Genomic DNA, 19,418 nt, shown 5'->3' on the forward strand with positions numbered 1-19,418 from the left:
AAGAGCAAGGAGAGGAGGAGCTCCTCCAGCAAGCCCTCGGAAAGACGACGTGTCAGCCAATCCTCGGAGGGCGGTTCGGTCACCGCGCCCTCGTCTGGGAGACGGAAAAGCTCGACAAGAGACCCGGAGGCGTCAGAGAACAAGAGAGCGGAGGCATGCCCGTGGGAGGTAGAGAACGTGCCAACCAACATGGCACAGACAAAAACTTCTCCAGCGAAAGAAAACTCTTTGAGTTCTAATTATAAACAACCCATGAGCACTGCCAAAAAGGTTGATGTTTGTCCGTGGGATTTTGAAGACAATGGGTCAGAGAAAAGTGCATGATATTTGACATAATGGACTTTATATGTTTTGTATTCACAGCACAAAAGCCCTGCAAACTGGGTTTTAAAGATAGGGGAAATGTGGGGGGAGAAACAATGCACAATTTGCCTTGTGGTTATGTCAAAATCATATTGTGAAGAAAAACATGACACTACCGTCTCTTAAAGCATTCCAAACAAAGTATTTGTTGTTTTGTTAGTTGTGCAATTATGCAACTTAAAGTCACTTTTCTGAAATGTAGAGGAATGTGTTGTCGGTACTATTTGCTTGTAGATTTTCTCAGTTTGCATTTGTGCACGTTTTTTTTCACATTCTTCAATACATTCAATTGTGTCCTAAGAGTTCTCTTTGGCCTGTATCCTGCATCTGTGCCATTTTTGTCAAGTAATGGTTGGAGTATGAGTTCAGAATGTTGGTCATTGGGAAGTACATCATGTAATTTCCATATTAAGCACAGTGCACAGATAATTATGCCTTAATTTTGGGCCTTATAGATTATACAAAGGATATGCATTTTGAGTGTTGAGCAGGAGAAATAGGTACAAAGGTGAACCGTACATAGTTAACATTTAGTACATAGGTAGCAACATGATGATACATGCCCTGAAGGAAAAATATCTCACCTGGTCTCCATTTAGTCAAACATGCTTTATGTCTGTAAAATAAAACAGAAGTTTATCTTTGATGTATTCATTTCTCAAAAAAACTGCTGTAGCATGTGGCAAAGCACTTCCAAAAGTGTCTTTATGTCCATTCGTCAACTTACATCCAAAACATTTGGTAATGAAGATGTAATACTTGATGTTGCCTATTATAATTCAATGTTCAAGTTCAAAGTTAAAATACAACTTAAAACATAAAGCTTTCAAGAATGTTTCTATGTGCATTAATATGAAAATATGATATGGAAAAAATATTGAAGCAGTATTGTAATCCCAAAGGTTCCCCCCTCTTATACAATGTTGACATTAATTTACATATGTTAATTTTAGGTGAATCATTAACAAGTTTTGTCTTGTACTTTTCCCAAACATCAATATATCAAACTTTTTATTTGAAGGTTTATGTATAATCACTCTTATGGACCAAAAGCCAAGAAAAGTCAGATGGATTATACAGCATATTTTACTTTTGCTTGCCTTCCAAATCCATGTAATTGCTTGATAACACCTTATAGTTGTTCACCTAAAATCAAATGCTATGACATTGATTGTCAAAATAGTGTCACCATAGATTCCACACAGGTAGGTGTGTGTGTGTGTGTGTGTGCATTATTGCATGTGTGCAAAGTGCGTGGGTGTGTACAGTGTGTGTGCATTATTGCATGTGTGTGTGGGTGTGTACAGCGTGTGTGTGTCTGCATCATTGCATTGCATGAAAAGCGTTTGCCACTTTAGCATTATTACCGATTCCCTCTTCCTTTATATGGCCTTTGTAACATTTTAGTGGTGGTGATTTGATCTACTCCACCAGTAACTAGTAACTCTTGTTGTTGAATGTTGTCAGTATTCATTATTGCAATGGAAAACTTTCGCAATGGAAAGAAACATTTCTTATTAGACAAGTTGGGTTTATTTCCTACCTGTTTGTCTGTTTTCCTCCATTTGGTATCCTGGTGAATAAGATCTAGGTAAATAGGAACACGATTATGCTGTATGAATGCTACAGTGGCTTCTGCATGACACTACACATATTGGCCCAACGTCTCACTGCTCTTCGCAAACCCTGCTCCATCAGACGGTTATGACTTGTTTGTTAAGTGAACTTGTACCACTATTGTATGCTTGCAATAAATATTCATATAAAACTCAATCTTATTTTCTGTTGTTATTTGACGGGTATTGTCGAACAGTGCTGACTAACCATGGTCTGGAGAGAATACCTACTACTTCATCACATAGAACAACACTAACCCCTGGTGGAGATAAGCATGCATAACTGTCGACATAATATTTTCTGCCAGACTTGTATTTCATGCCCAAATCATTTCAAAGTCTCTGGAGGGGATTGTGTCGCTACTTAATTTGTTTGAACTTTGGAGAACATTGATTTTGGTTAGAAAATACAAATATTCTTGGCAGTGACAAGGTAAGCAAATCCAAAGGGTGGATTGCAGTTTTCTCCTTGTCCATAGACTGCTTTCAATAAGCAAAACAAAATGTACATTTGCAATTTGGCTGGTCTATCCATTTAAGGGGCTCATACATGCTTATGACAAGTCTTAAAATCATCCTTGAATTGTTTTTACAGACTAGAATTTCACCAGGAGCCTAATATCAGACTAATGAAGTCCCAACAATATAATTTATAGTTAAACCAAACCGATTGCTAATTTGTAAGTTTTTAGACACTTAACTCTGGCATTAAATAAAATAAGTGATTGAATATTGAATATAATGAAAATATACTGAATATGTATTGATATTGCGTATCAGAGAAGGAGACTCTTCTGGTCAGTGCTGGGTCAAGCTGAATACACAGAGGGACTGTGGGCTGTAGTTATTTTGTGTTCTGACAATGAACAAGAGAGGCTTTGTCTTTTAAAAAAAAAGTGTGTATGGAGTCCCTTGGGAAACCGAACTACCGAACCATCCAATGATGGGATTTATAAATAGATTATCTGGGCTCCCGAAAGAACTGATCTCTATAGATGGGGTTGTCGTTTAGCAACAATACCAACTCGTGCACAACTATGGAGCAAAACTGACAGGTTGGCTTAGATTGGTGACAACATGTAAACTATATTTCGTCTCCAATGTTTATTGAAAACATACAGTGCATTCTGAAAGTGTTCGACCCCTTCACTTTTTCCACATTGTGTTACGTTACAGCCTTATTATATAATGGATTAAAATGTTGTTTTTTCCCCCTCATCAATATACACACAATACCCCATAATGACAAAGCAAAAACAGGTTTTTAGACATTTTTGCTAATTTATTAAAAGTAGCTCTTAGCCGTGGTATATTGGCCATATACCACACCCCCTCGTGCCTTATTGCTTAATTATAAACCGGATAGTTTGGGTCCTGGATCCTGATTGGTGGAAACATTTCAGTGTGTATATCAGACAATATACCACAAGTGTGATGGAAAAACACTTGTTTACTGTTCTATTTATGTTGGTAACCAGTTTATAATAGCAATAAGGCACCTCTGGGGTTTCTGGTGTATGGCCAAAATACCACGGCTAAGGGCTGTACCCAGGAACATTGTTGCTTAAATATATAACAAACTTTCAACCACAATTAAAATATGTAGCCTACAGTCTTGTTAAAGCAGAGTTTAATGACCTTGATAAGCATGAGGTTTGGTGTCATAATGCTTACAAAGCATGTATTACGGAAGTAAAGACTGGCACTTTGGCTGGTGGCAAAATTGCTATTCTTAGAACTCTAATTAGTGGTTATAGTAAGCCTACTATCTACTGGACTTAGCCCCACATGTCTCTAAGTGTCATGCTGAACATGTGCTAATGCAAAGAGACTACAGCAGCAGCATTGCACGTCTGGTATTACAAATGCATTTTATTGGAATCACTGTAAAAAAACAAATATACATTTTATTACAGCTCATTTGGGGTAAACAATATGTTTATATTACTTACATGCTGTGTCCATGTTAAAATAATAAGATTTTTTGTGGATGTCTAACACATGTGGATCTCCACACAACAGTGTACAACCCTATTCTGGTAGCCTAGGGTCTCCTGAAAATTTTCATTATATATACAGTATACATATTTTTTATTTTATTTAACCTTTATTTAACTAGGCAAGTCAGTTAAGAACAAATTATTATTTGCAATGACGGCCTACCAGAAGGCGAAAGGCCTCCTGCGGGAAAATAGAAATATATGACAAAAACACACATCACTACAAGAGAGACACCATAACACGGCATAAAGAGAGACCTAAGACAACAACATAGCATGGCAGCAACACATGACAACACAGCATGGTAGCAACACAACATGACAACAACATGGTTGTAACACAACATGGCAGCAGCACAAAATGGTAGCAGCACAAAACATGGTACAAACATTATTGGGCACAGAAAACAGCACAAAGGGCAAGAAGGTAGAGACAACAATACATCACGCAAAGCAGCCATTGTATAAGGCATGCAGAGGATACTCACATTAGAATATGGTGGCTAACGCGAAACATACAGTGCCTTCAGAAAGTGCCTTCACACCCCTTTACTTTCCCCACATTCTGTTGTGTTACAGCCTGAATTTAAAATAAGTATTCAACCCCTTTGTTATGGCAAACCTAAATAAGTTCAGAAGTTACAAATGTGCTTAACAAATCTCATAAGTTGCATGGACTCATTCTGTGTTCAATAATAGTGTAGTACGACATTGTCGGATGTAGCAGGGCTTGCAAACCATTACAGACTACAAAGGGAAGCAAAGCTGAGAGCTGCCTAGTGACACGAACCTACCAGATGAGCTAAATTACTTCTATGCTCGCTTCGAGGCAAGTAACACTGAAACATGCATGAGAGCACCAGCTGTTCCGGACAACTGTGTGATCACGCTCTCCGTAGCCGATGTGAGTAAGACCTTTAAACAGGTCAACATCCACAAGGCCGCAGGGTCAGACGGATTACCAGGATGTGTACTACGAGCATGCGCGGACCAACTGGCAAGTGTCTTCACTGACATTTTCAACCTGTCCTTGACTGAGTCTGTTATACCAACATGTTTCAAGCAGACCACCATAGTCCCTGTGCCCAATAACACTAAGGTAACCTGCCTAAATGACTACTGACCCATAGGACTCACGTCTGTAGCCATGAAGTGCTTTGAAAAGCTGGTCATGGCTCACTTCAACACCATTATCCCAGAAACCTAGATCCACTCCAATTTGCATACCGCCCGAATAGATCCACTGCAATCTCTATTGCACTCAACACTGCCATTTCCCACCGGGACAAAAGGAACACCTATGTGAGAATGCTATTCATTGACTACAGCTCAGCATTCAACACCAGCCTTCCAAGCTCATCACTAAACTAAGGACCCTGGGATTACTGGGAAACACCTCCCTGGATTTCCTGTCGAGAAAGGGGGATACCTAGTCAGTTGCACAACTAAATGCATTCAACCAAAATTTGTCTTCCGCATTTAACCCAACCCCTCTGAATTAAAGAGGTGCGTGAGGCTGCCTTAATCAACGTCCATGTCATCGGCACCCAGGGAAAAATTGTTGTTAGGGGTTAGGGAAAAACGTCAGATTATTTCACCTTGCTGGCTCTGGGATTTGAAGCAGGGATCTTTCGGTTACTGGCCCAGCACTCTTAACCACTAGGCTATCTACTGTCTCCAGGTGGAGATGGTAGGCAACAACACATCCACCACGCTGACTCTCAACACGGGGGACCCTCAGGGGTGCATGCTTAGTCCCCTCCTGTACTCACTTTTCACCCACGGCTGCGTGGCCGTGCACAACTCCAACACCACCACGACGGTGGTAGGCCTGATCACCGACGACGATGAGACAGCCTACATGGATGGCTCCCTGCCATCCAGGACCTCTATACAAGGCCCTAAAAATTGTCAAAGACTCCAGCCACCCAAGTCATAGACTGTTCTCTCTGCTACCGCATGGCAAGCAGTACTGGAGTGCCAAGTCTGGGACCCAAAGTCTCTGAACAGCTTCTACCCCCAAGCCATAAGACTGCTGAACAGTTAATCAAATGGCTACCCAGACTATTTGCATGACCCCCTTTATTTGCACTGAAATTCTTGCACTGGCTCTATGCACAATCACTGGACTGTACCCACACACTCAAACATATTACACTGACACACCAACACACACATACACACACACATACACTCACACACTACATACGCTCACATACACAAAACACACACACACATATATATGCATATTAACGTCACACACGCACACACACACTCACACATAGACACACTTTCACATACGCTGCTGATAGTCTGTTTATTATCTATCCTGATTGCCTAGTCATTTTTACCCCTGCCTAGATTTACATATTACCTCGTACACCACTACCCCGTACACCTGCACTTTGATTTGGTATCGGTACTCCTTGTATAGCCTCGTTATTGTTTTTTGTGTGCTATTTTTATTTGATTTCTATACTCCAGCATTTTAGATTTGAAATCAAATATTTCATATGTGTCCAGATTTCTTTATTGAGGCTTTTATCAAATGTAAGTTACTTGCTAATTTTACATTTTATGAAAGTACAGACTTTCATACACTGTAACTGGAGGAAACATGGGAAAGTAGGAGAAAATGCCCTTTGAAAGATTTTGATGCGATTTTCACACTTCCTAGAGAGCTCTTTGTTTACGCCTATTCAACATCGTTCACACCTTCTGAAGCCTTAGCCCCACCCCACCCACAGATGTAAACACATGCAGTGCCTTCAGAAAGTCCTCATACCCATTGACTTATTCCACATTTTGTTGTGTTACAGCCTGAATTAAAAATGTATTAAATATATTTATCTCTCAACTATCTACATACAATACCCCATAGTGACAAAGTAAAAACATATTTTTTGAAATTTTTGCAAATGTATAAAAAATTCAATACATAAATATCTAATTTACTTAAGTATTCACACCCCTGTTAGAATCACCTTTGGCAGCGATTACAGCAGTGAGTATTTCTGGGTAAGTCTCTAAGAGTCTCTGGAACAAGTCAAGGGGTGTGAATACTTTCTGAATGCACTGTATGTAAATTATATTTCTGTATTTCATTTTCAATAAATTTGCTAATATTAAAAAAAACATGTTTTCACTTTGTTATTATGGAGTATATATATGGTTGAGAAAACAAATCAATTTAATCCATTTTGAATTCAGGCTGTAACATAACAACATGTGGAATAAGTCAAGGGGTATGAATAACTTCTGAATACCTCACTGTACATCAAATGTTTTACTTCAGTTAATGATATGTACCCATTGATTCTTGAAGAATGTAACTAAAAAATGCCTCATGAGCTTAATTCAACCTTCCTACCCCATCAGAACCCCAAATATAACATTGTTTTAAACCATGATTGTAAACAAATTAAATATAAACTAAACTTGTATAGCCTCAAAACTTGGGTAAAACTATAATTTTGATATCATGGATGGTCAGTCCTTGCATCCATAGCTCATGAATTTGAGAGTGGTTACATTTCTCCAGCCCTTTGTTATTGTTTGAACTGCTGATTGCCACTTTAAGACAACCTATAGTAAAATTAAACAACACCTTTGATTTTCAGACTGAATATTAAATCCTCCATCAAATCTGGACAGGCGCAAGCAAATTCACAGTAAGCGTCAACCATTTTGTTGGCACCTATCCTGCGTCCTCAGACCAGTGCAGATTAAGGAGACGAGAAGAGGAAGCCACCTCATTGTTAGACACAAACCAAGCCTCTTCCTGAGTCATGTGACAGTAAGAAGGTCAACTTTCACACAGAACAGGAAATAGAGCCCCTGTCATTCAGTCTCAGTAGTCATACCATTTCCAATTCAACCCCACATGTGCAAGGTGCACATGTACTTAAAGATACAATATCTTATATCCAATCTATTACCGAAGAGGAATCCAGGAGATCATTAGACTAGAAAGGTAAGCTCTCTGGTGATTTTTGACAGGATGCTGTTTATCTTTGACATTTGTGTCTTTTGACTTTTATGACATGACTTTGCTCCCTGAATATATCTGTGAATAGATGCTTAGCATTACTTGTAGTGTCATTGTATGTTATGTTATCTTACTGTCTAGATTGGAGCTTTAATGCTTCTTCATAGTACTACCAAAGACAATTATGTGATTGTTACATTCAACTTTCTCATATTGGGCATTGTATTACTTTCATGTTATGATGCAATGTGATTAAAAAGTTATACAGTATTGTACAATACTCACAAATACAGCCCATTGGCCAGTTAGGAAATACTTCAACAGCCATCGTTGGTTAAAGGGGCAATCTGGGATTGGTACATCCACTCTGGACATTTAAATGAATAAGATTGCCCCTTTAAAGTGAACACGTCTTTCTACAGTAGCAACCAGTAATTGCTTATGTACTCAATTATAAAACATTTATAAAACAATTATAAAACAGAGGGACCATTTGACCACAAGAACATTCAACATACAGTGGGGCAAGAAGTTACAGGTCTGTGAGAGCCAGACATCTTGCTTGTTTGTAGGTGACCAAATACTTATTTTCCACCATAATTTGCAAATAAATTCATTAAAAATCCTACAATGTGATTTTCTGGATTTTTTTTCTCATTTTGTCTGTCATAGTTGAAGTGTACCTATGATGAAAATTACAGGCCTCTCTCATCTTTTTAAGTGGGAGAACTTGCACAATTGGTGGCTGACTAAATACTTTTTTGCCCCACTGTATACAAGGAGTACCAATATGTGTGTGTGTGTGTGTGTGTGTGTGTGTGTGTGTGTGTGTGTGTGTGTGTGTGTGTGTGTGTGTGTGTGTGTGTGTGTGTGTGTGTGTGTGTGTGTGTGTGTGTGTGTGTGTGTGTGTGTGTGTGTGTGTGTGTGTGTGTGTGTAGTACTGTATGCATGAGTGTGTGGGTAGAGTCTACAGAGTGTGCATAGAGCTGGTGCAAAATAGTCAGTGCAAAAAATAAAGATACAAAAAAACATGAGTAATAGTCGTAGAAGGCCTCTCAAATTTGGTGAGACGGTGCTCGTATCTAAACTGCATACTTGGAGAGATGATCCATTTGGCCAGAGCTGCCTGCTACACATGTACAGGTGCTTTTTCCACTTAACGTTGACTCAATCATTAGCTAACCTGAACAGGCCTCGCTCAAAGAGCAGCAGACTTTGCTTATGGGATCGTTTATTGTTCAGCCCTCTGTGTCAATGCAGCTCTACTTTGATGGCCTCTAATGGAAACGGGTTTGTCTCTCACAGTCCAAGCAAAATGGAAGCAATTTTAGCTGTCACATAACACATTGTCACATTGCAGACTTCCCGTGGTACTATGGGCATGACATTTAAAACATGCTAACTGGGGCACATTGGTTTTTGGTTAGAAATAGCTCAAATTAGCGGTTGTTGGCATTGGCTAGTATAACAAAAGCCAAGGATGGATTACTGCCTCTCTTTGTCCATAGACTGCTTTCAAAGTTAGGAAACACATATGGACATTTATAATTTGGCTGAACTATCCCTTTAATCATGTTTTTACAAGTTTAAGTGACACTGGTTGTGTAGACCTATTCTCTGTCTGCCACAATAATGGTCCTTAGTGTTGATGTCAACATCAATGATGTCATGTTTAGGTATATATAGGTATATAGGGCTCATTGATGGCCTTCTAGTGTGCAGACGTTTGTCTAAAATATGTCTGCTTGTTATCTGTAACAGATGGATGATATAGACTCCATGTTCACTGACCTGCTGGGAGAGATGGACCTCCTAACACAGGTGAGTTCTCACTGGGACCACTCTTATAAACTACACTTCCCCTGATTCATCAGAAGTGTTTTCACAAGAAATGGATAAACCAGACATACGTCAGCAGCTGTGTAAAAGTAGTTTTTGTTGAGACCCAGCAGTGTAGAGGTGTAACCCAGAGCCTACAGATGGAAATTAACCTTTGGGCTAAATCTGGAACATTTACAGAAGGTGTTGATTAATGTGCATTATCCCTGTCAAATAAATAAAATCAAGTAAAATGAATGACGAGAAACATTATCTGGGTTGAGAAATGGACACAAGCCACTGATTTTAAGGTCATGGCACCAAGGTATCCTCAAGCACTTTTGCCCTCCATGACACTAGTATGTACAGTATGTGGCTTGCCAGATGAAACATTAGATGCCATTAATAGAATCCTGGCTAATACCTATGTGCATTGTACATTGTACTCAGCAGTAAACTCCTCTTAAAGGGGAAGTTCAGTATTTTACAACTTAATATTAGATGGTTCCTCACCCTGTAAGCAGTCAATGGGACCAGACAAACTGTAATCGATGGCTGGGTTGTCATTAAACAGCCACTACAAACTACAGCTAACTTGAGACACCGCTAGCTAACAATCAATGGAAGTGATAGGGGCAACCGAGCAAATCAAACAACTCAATATCTGGTTTGATGCTGCCATATCACTTCCATTGTTTTTTAGCTGCTAGCAGTAGATCATGTTAGCTGTAGTTTGTAGTGGATGTAAAGAAAACCGAACTATGGATTACAGTTTCTCCTGGCCCATAGACTTCTTTCAGGGTGAGGAACCATAAAATACAGAACATCCCCTTTAATGAATGTAGCTCTAAGAACAGGAGTAGTAATTAGACCAAATGGCTTTACATTTAAATCGAACTCTAAGGAATGGGTATTTATGCCAATTCAACTTCATATTGGCAGCCATCCTTTTGGAGAGCCACAAATATTGTGTCACTGTCTACAGTCTTATGCAAATTAGGAAGATAACCATTTTGATTAGAATAATCATTCATCCTGAACTTAAGAGGATCAAATGTTTTCAAATTTGACCATGATTGGATTGATATATAATTTGGATTACTTTCTGGGAGCATGGAGACCAACAGACCTCAGAATCCATCCAGGGTTTCCTACCCCATGACTCGAAGGGCTAAATGTCTCATTGAGCTTCGAACATGGAAACATATGTTTCTCTCTATATTCATCAGGGTTCAGTTATGTGCCAGGGGAGATCTTATGCAGGTCAGCAGGTCACCCAGTTCTATAGACTGTTTATGATAGAGTGCATTTGGAAAGTCTTCAGACCCCTTGACTTTTACCACATTTGTTACGTTACAGACTTATTCTAAAAGTTATTAAATAAAACATTGTCCTCATCAATCTACACACAATACACCATAATGACAGTGAGAACAGGTTTTTAAACACTTTTGTATAAAAAATAAAGAACAGAAATACTTTATTTACATAAGTATTCAAACTCTTTGTTGTGAGACTCAAAATTGAGCTCAGGTGCATCCTGTTTCCATTGATTATTCTGGAGATGTTTCTACAATTTGATTGGAGTCAACCTGTGGTAAATTCAATTGATTGGACATGATTTGGAAAGGCACACAACTGTCTATATAAGGTCCCATAGTTGACAGTGCATGTCAGAGCAAAAACCAAGCCATGAGGTTAAAGGAATTGTCCGTAGAGCTCAGAGACAGGATTGTGTCGAGGCACAGATCTGGGGAAGGGTACCAAAACATTTCTGCAGCATTGAAGGTCCCCAAGACCACAGTGGCCTCGATCACTCTTAAATGGAAGAAGTTTGGAACCACCAAAACACTTCCTAGAGCTGGCCACCCGGCCAAACTGAGCAATCGGGGGAGAAGGGCCTTGGTCAGGGAGGTGACCAAGAACCCGATGGTCACTCTGACAGAGCTCCAGAGTTCCTCTGTTGTGATGGGCGAACCTTCCAGAAGGACAACCATCTCTGCAGCACTCCACCAATCAGGGCTTTATGGTAGAGTGGCCAGACGGAAGCCACTCCTCAGTAAAAGGCACATGACAGCATGCCTGGAGTTTGCCAAAAGGCACCTAAAGGACTTTTAGACCATGAGAAACAAGATTCTCTGGTCTGATGAAACCAAGATTGGACTGGAGGAAACCTGGCACCATCCCTACGGGGAAGCATTGTGGTGTCAGCATCATGCTGTGGGGATGTTTTTCAGCGGCAGGGACTGGGAGACTAGTCAGGATTGAGGCTAAGATAAATGGAGCAAAGTACAGAGAGATCCTTGATGAAAACCTGCTCCAGAGTTCTCAGGGCCTCAGACTGGGGTGAAGGATCAACTTCCAACAGGACAACAACCCTAAGCACACAGCCAAGACAACGCAGGAGTGGCTTCGGGACAAGTCTCTGAATGTCCTTGAGTGGCCCAGCCAGAGCCCGGACTTGAACCCAATCGAACACCAGGGGAGCTAATGCAAGTCTTCAGGTCTCAACCAAGATTACAGAACTAGTTCTGTTTCAAATGCAGGGGTGCACAATATCAGGCCCTTGAGTTCTGCAGTTCTATTGATTTGCATATCAAGGCATCTTACCTTTCTGTTTTTGTAGCTAATTACTGCCAATATACAGTAAACTGCCACATAAAAAAATACTATGGTATAATGACTATAGTATTCACTGTAGATTTTTTGCACAAAAACACTACAGTGAATACTTAGTATTTTTAGTAGTGTACTACAGTCCCTAAAAACACTACAGTAAATATAAAGTATAATACAATCTGCAAAAACCATACATTCGTTACTTTAGTATGTACTACAGTTTTACAGTATTTTTATACTTCAGATATTTCAGTTTTTTTTCTCATACATTTGCAAACAAATTACAAACTGTTTTTGCTTTGTCATTATGGGGTATTGTGTGTAGAGTGATGAGGAAAAATGTTATGTAATCAATTTTAGAATAAGGCTGTAATGTCACAAAATGTGGAGAAAGTGAAGTGGTCTGAATACTTTCCGAATCCACTGTGTATGATTCGCCTGGAATTGCCTGCTGGTGACGTTTATGAAAATATGACATATCAGATGAAATAATCACTTTCCTATGATATCACATCATCACCATAGTGCAGTTTTTTTGGGGGGCATTCGAAGTATAAGGTTTGAATTTTGACTGTTCTGCACAGCTTAGAAATGTGGCTTCTGAGATGGTCCTTGAAGAGGGTTTTCTTAGAATTCATGTAAAAATGTTGCAAATATTGTTGTAGTGTTCTCTATCTGTATTAGTGTTATGTAAAACATACAATTTCTTTCATGTTCTGAACTAAAATCTCTGTATGCCAACTCTTCATCTGAAACCATTTTTTTGACAGAGTCTTGGGTACAAAATGGAGCCCTCAGAAATGTCATCCAGCTCACAGAGAGAAAACAACTTCTCTATTGGGTTCACAGATTTGAACGGTGAGAAACATAATGCAACACGACATCAGCAAACAGTGGACATTTTATCTTGACACAATAAGACCCAAGGCGGTGTGGTATATTGGCCATATACCACAAACCCAGAGGTCCCTTATTGCTATTATAAACTGGTTACCAACATAAATAGTACAGTAAACAAGCATTTTTACATCGTACCTGTGGTATACAGTTGAAGTCGGAAGTTTACATACATTTAGGTTGGAGTCATTAAAACTAGTTTTTCAACCACTCCACAAAAAAATTGTTAACAAACTATAGTTTTGGCAAGTCGGTTAAGACATCTACTTCGTGCATGACACAAGTAATTTTTCCAACAATTGTTTACAGACAGATTATTCCACTTATAATTCACAATTCCAGTGGGTCAGAAGTTTACACACACTAAGTTGACTGTGCCTTTAAACAGCTTGGAAAATTCCCAAAAATTATGTCATGGCTTAAGAAGCTTCTGATAGGCTAATTGACATCATTTGAGTCAATTGGAGGTGTACCTGTGGATGTATTTCAAGGCCTACCTTCAAACTCAGTGCCTCTTTGCTTGACGTTATGGGAAAATCAAAAGGAATCAGCCAAGACCTTTTTTGGGGACCTCCACAAGTCTGGTTCATCCATGGGAGCAATTTCCAAATGCCTGAAGGTACCACGTTCATCTGTACAAACAATAGTACGCAAGTATAAACACCATGGGACCACGCAGCCGTCATACCGCTCAGGAAGGAGACGCGTTCTGTCTCATAGAGATGAACGTACTTTGGTGCGAAAAGTGCAAATCAATCCCAGAACAACAGTAAAGGACCTTGTGAAGATGCTGGAGGAAACAGGTACAAAAGTATCTATATCCACAGTAAAACGAGTCCTATATCGACATAACCTGAAAGGCCGATCAGCAAGGAAGAAGCCACTGCTCCAAAACCGCCATAAAAAGCCAGACTACGGTTTACAACTGCACATGGGGACAAAGATCTTACTTTTTGGAGAAATGTCCTCTGGTCTGATGAAACAAAAATAGACCTGTTTGGCCATAATGACCATTGTTATGTTTGGAGCAAAAAGGGGGAGGCTTGCAAGCCGAAGAACACCATCCCAACCGTGAAGCACAGGGGTGGCAGCATCATGTTGTGGGGGTGCTTTGCTGCAGGAGGGACTGGTGCACTTCACAAAATAGATGGCATCATGAGGCAGGAAAATTATGTGGATATATTGAAGCAACATCTCAAGACATCAGTCAGGAAGTTAAAGCTTGATCGCAAATGGGTCTTCCAAATGGACAATGACATCAAGCATACTTCCAAAGTTGTGGCAAAATGGCTTCAGGACAACAAAGTCAAGGTATTGGAGTGGCCATCACAAAGCCCTGACCTCAATCCCATAGAAAATGTGTGGGCAGAACTGAAAAAGCGTGTGCGAGCAAGGAGACCTACAAACCTGACTCAGTTACAGCAGCTCTGTCAGGAGGAATGGGCCAAAATTCACCCAACATATTGTGGGAAGCTTGTGGAAGGCTACCCAAAACGTTTGACCCAAGTTAAACAATGTAAAGGCAATGCTACCTAATACTAATTGAGTGTATGTAAACTTCTGTCCCACTGGGAATGTGAAAAAGCTGAAAAAAATCCTTCTCTCTACTATTATTCTGACATTTCACATTCTTAAAATAAAGTGCTGATCCTAACTGACCTAAGACAGGGAATTTTTTCTCGGATTAAATGTCAGGATTTGTGAAAAACTGAGTTTAAATGTATTTGGCTAAGGTGTATGTAAACTTCCGACTTCAACTGTATTTAAGCAATAAGGCCTGAGGGAGTGTGGTACATGGCTAATATTTCACGGCTATGGGCTGTTCTTAGGCACGATGCAAGCCAATCAGCATTCAGCCATTAGCCGTGGTATTTTGGCCATGTACCACAAGTTCCCGAGGTGCCTTATTGCTATTGTAAATTGTTTCCAAACTTAATTATAGCAGTAAAAATGTATGTTTTGTCATACCCGTGGTATACGGTCTGATATCAGCCAATCAGCATTCCTCGGCTCAAACCACTTTTCTAGCTATGCCAGGCAAAAAACTGGCATCATCAGCTGCTTATGGACGTATCCAAATGAATGTCAATAGAAAACAGCTTATGCAAATGCAGCTACTTTGCTGTTGTTTAATATTTAATATCAATGAAAATGTTTCATTTCTACCAGTAAATGTGTACTTTAGTATTGTTTTCTTGGCAACTGTGGTATTTGCGGATGAACGCCTTCGTTCTGTACTTTACCTTGGAAAAGGAACTACGCAAAGGGACTCAGCGCCGCCTCATGATGCTTCGTCGTCCATTATTTCCAAGATACAATCTTAGAAAAAAAAGGTGCTATCTAGCACCTAAACGGGTTCTTCAGCTGTCTACTTAGGAGAAAACTTTGAAGAACCCTTTTTGGGTCCATGTAGAACCCTTTCCACAGAGGGTTCTAACTGGAACCCAAAAGGGTTTTCCTATGGGGACTGCAGAAGATCCCTTTTGGAACCCTTTTTTCTAAGAGTGTAATGTACAGAACGTCTGCATTTGTCCCTTACATATACATATGGCTGAAATACTGTTTCAGCCAATTAGCATCGAGGACCCAAACTACCTGGTTTACAATTAGAGTTGATGCATATGACAAATATTTTAAGTCCTGCTTGCCAATAGCAACCTTATTAAGCATATTTCACAAGTACATGAGTGAGAATGGTAAAAGTATTCATAAGAAGGGAAGTGATTATGTTATCACGTCTTATCACTAGTTGATAAGACAAACCCCTCATTTCCCATCTTCCTCTCTGGCAGAATCTCTAAATGAGCTAGAGGATCATGACCTGGACGCTCTGATGGCTGATCTGGGGTCAGATTTGGCGGAGACAGAGGAGAGACTGAACGCAACCAAGACGGGACATGTCCACACACAGCAGCACAAGTCTGGCTATTCCACCCAACAACAAAATGTCCGAGCACCTATCTCCTTGTCCCAAATGTCATCGCTGGCGTCCTCCTCATCCTCTCTACCTCCTGAACCCCCCAAACCACTTCCACCGGTAACTGGGACTGTGTAACCCTAGGCGTTAGCCAGGGGAGCTAATGCAAGTCTTCAGGTCTCAACCAAGATTACAGAACTAGTTCTGTTTCAAATGCAGGGGTGCACAATATCAGGCCCTTGAGTTCTGCAGTTCTATTGATTTGCATATCAAGGCATCTTACCTTTCTGTTTTTGTAGCTAATTACTGCCAATATACAGTAAACTGCCACATAAAAAAAATACTATGGTATAATGACTATAGTATTCACTGTAGATTTTTTGTACAAAAACACTACAGTGAATACATAGTATTTTTAGGGACTGTGGTGTACTACAGTCCCTAAAAACACTACAATAAATATAGATTATAATACAATCTGCAAAAACCATACATTCATTACTTTAGTATGTACTACAGTTTTACAGTATTTTTATACTAAGGTGTATTAAAATACTGTAAAATAGCAGTATATACTAAAGTAATGAATGTAGGGTTTTTGCAGATTGTAGTACACTGAAGTATTTACTGTAGTGTTATTGCGGACATCAGTGTAGTATTTACTATGGTGTATTTGTTTTATTATCTTTGACATAGAAGTGGAGGCTTTCTCCTTCAGGAAACCTACTGGAGAAATGCTAAAAGAGCAAATTTTCCATAACCTGTAGCTAGGTATGACTGAGGTCTGAACGGATAGTTCTATGAACGGATAGTTCAGAACCTCTGCTCTTTTCTATAAACTGTACGGAACACAATATATGTTCTATACTCTGCATGTAGGTTTCTCAGTTATGGGTGGCACGAATTGCGAATGAGCGGAGCATATGCAAATAAGATACAGTAGTATTTACTATAGTAAAAACCTTTTTTTTGGCGGACTAGTGTTTTTGCTGACATTACTGTAGTATTTACTACAGTGTTCTTTTGGTTAATACTGTAGTATTTACTATAGTATTTTTCAGTATACTACATCATTCTATAGTAAGTACTACATATGATCGAGGGATACTACAGTGTGTAGTATGGTATTCTACAGTACACTACAGTTTACTATATAATTCTACTGTAAGGACTGTAGTTTTCTATAGTAAACTGTAGTACTTTTTCATGTGGGTGTAGCACTTTTTCACATTCCTGCTGCTCAAACAGTATACTAACATTTTTCCAGGGAGAAGCCGAAGCACAAGCCAAAACGGACAAAATCAAGCTGGCTCTGGAGAAGCTAAAAGAGGCCAAAGTTAAGAAGGTATATTGGGTTGATTTCACTAAACTGGCTATAACCGCTTCACATTGTGAGGATTTGAGCTACCCCTATATCATGCAAAGCACTTTGAGTTGGAGAAAAATGCTATATGCCAATGTTTCTCGTAATCATTGTTTATTACTAGAATGGCAATCCCCATTTAAGTCAACATTCTGTGATGGGTGGGCCAGCAGTCATATTGAGTGTACTCAATAAGTACATATATTTCAATGGCTATTTGTATGTACCTCCTGGTAGTTGGTAGTGAAGGTAATGATGAGTGATGGCAGCTCCAAGACACTGATGGTGGACGAGAGACAGACGGTCAGGGACGTGATGGATAATCTGTTTGAGAAGACCCACTGTGACTACAGCACGGACTGGAGCCTGTGTGAGACCAACCCCGAGCTGCAGACTGGTGAGAATCATACACACCAGACCTTGTTTCAGGTGGTATTTGTTTTCTGTCAAACACTTTGAGCATTTGATTGAGCCCGGCTGAAGTGCCAGTTGGGTCAGGTTTTCACTTTTTGGGTTCTTCCATTGGTTCCATTGCACCAAGCAAGCTCAATCAAGCGCAGTCAAGGTACACTATATATACAAGAGTATGTGGACACCCCTTCAAATGAGTGGATTCGGCTATTTCAGCCACACCCGTTGCCGACAGTTGTATAAATCGAGTACATAGCCATGCAATCTCCATAGACAAACATTGGCAGTAGAATGGCCTTACTGAAGAGCTCGGTGACTTTCAACGTGGCACCGTCATAGGATGCCGCCTTTCCAACAAGTCAGTTTGTCAAATATCTGTCCTGCTAGATCTGCTGATATTGTGAAGTGGAAATATCTAGGCGCAACAACGTCTCACAAAATGGGACCGCCGAAGTGCTGAAGTGCGTAGTGTGTAAAAATCATCTGTCCTCGGTTACAACACTCACGACCGGGTTCCAAACTGCCTCTGGAAGCAACGTCAGCACAATAACTATTCGTCAGCAGCTTCATGAAATGGGTTTCCATGGCCGGGCAGCCACACACAGCCTAAGATCACCATACGCAATGCCAAGCGTCGGCTGGAGTGGTATAAAGCTCGCCACCACTGGACTCTGGAGCAGTGGAAATCACGCTTCACCATCTGGCAGTCTGACGGACGAATCTGGGTTTGGCGGATGCCAGGAGAACGCTACCTGTCCAAATGCATAGTGCCAACTGTAAAGTTTGGTGGAGGAGGAATAATGGTCTGGGGGTGTTTTTTATGGTTCGGGCTAGGCCCCTTAGTTCCAGTGAAGGGAAATCTTAATGCTACAGCATGCAATGAAATTCTAGGCGAAGAAGACTGGCCAGCCCTCAGAATGGTTCCTCTCTAGGTTTCTTCCTAGGTTCCTGCCTTTCTAGGGAGTTTTTCCTAACCACTGTAACGGCAGCCTTCCCTCTCTTCACGAGAAGAGAGAATGTAGCAGGGATCGGACCAACACGCAGCGTAGCCAGTGCTCAACATGTTTAATTACGACAAATAAACGTGAACACTTACAAAACAAAATAACAAATGTGGCAAACCGATACAGTCCTTTCTGGTGCAGACAAAACACAAAGACAGGAAACAACCACCCACAAATCCCCAACACAAAACAAGCCACCTATATATGATTCTCAATCAGGGACAACGATTGACAGCTGCCTCTGATTGAGAACCATATTAGGCCGAACACAGAAACAGACAAACTAGACACACAACAGAATGCCCACCCAGCTCACGTCCTGACCAACACTAAAACAAGCAAAACACATAAGAACTATGGTCAGGACGTGACAACCACTGTGCTTCTACATCTGCATTCCTTGCTGTTTGGGGTTTTAGGCT

At 40.2% G+C, this 19,418-nt stretch overlaps 2 protein-coding genes and 1 non-coding gene across 3 annotated transcripts in view; 2 read left to right on the plus strand and 1 right to left on the minus strand.

Annotated features, from left to right (window-relative positions):
• The window catches only part of LOC120056238 (probable G-protein coupled receptor 158), an 80,773-nt gene extending 80,534 nt beyond the window's left edge, over nucleotides 1-239 (plus strand). Inside the window, exon 13 of the mRNA XM_039004488.1 lies at nucleotides 70-239. Within this exon, the coding sequence (XP_038860416.1) occupies nucleotides 70-239 (170 nt within the window). The remainder of the gene's footprint in view (nucleotides 1-69) is intronic.
• Nucleotides 240-9,728: 9,489 nt separating this feature from the next.
• The window catches only part of LOC120056240 (amyloid beta A4 precursor protein-binding family B member 1-interacting protein-like), a gene marked incomplete at its 3' end in the record, with an annotated part of 30,940 nt that continues 21,250 nt past the window's right edge, over nucleotides 9,729-19,418 (plus strand). Inside the window, exons 1-5 of the mRNA XM_039004489.1 lie at nucleotides 9,729-9,788; nucleotides 13,175-13,262; nucleotides 16,094-16,338; nucleotides 17,486-17,563; nucleotides 17,819-17,978. Coding sequence (XP_038860417.1) covers nucleotides 9,729-9,788; nucleotides 13,175-13,262; nucleotides 16,094-16,338; nucleotides 17,486-17,563; nucleotides 17,819-17,978 — 631 coding nt within the window. The remainder of the gene's footprint in view (nucleotides 9,789-13,174; nucleotides 13,263-16,093; nucleotides 16,339-17,485; nucleotides 17,564-17,818; nucleotides 17,979-19,418) is intronic.
• LOC120056320 lies at nucleotides 16,919-16,973 on the minus strand. The gene has a single exon (XR_005477770.1). It is a non-coding gene; the product is annotated as a U7 small nuclear RNA (small nuclear RNA).

This window comes from Salvelinus namaycush, chromosome 11 (assembly GCF_016432855.1).
Source record: "Salvelinus namaycush isolate Seneca chromosome 11, SaNama_1.0, whole genome shotgun sequence".
NCBI classification, from domain to species: domain Eukaryota; kingdom Metazoa; phylum Chordata; class Actinopteri; order Salmoniformes; family Salmonidae; genus Salvelinus; species Salvelinus namaycush.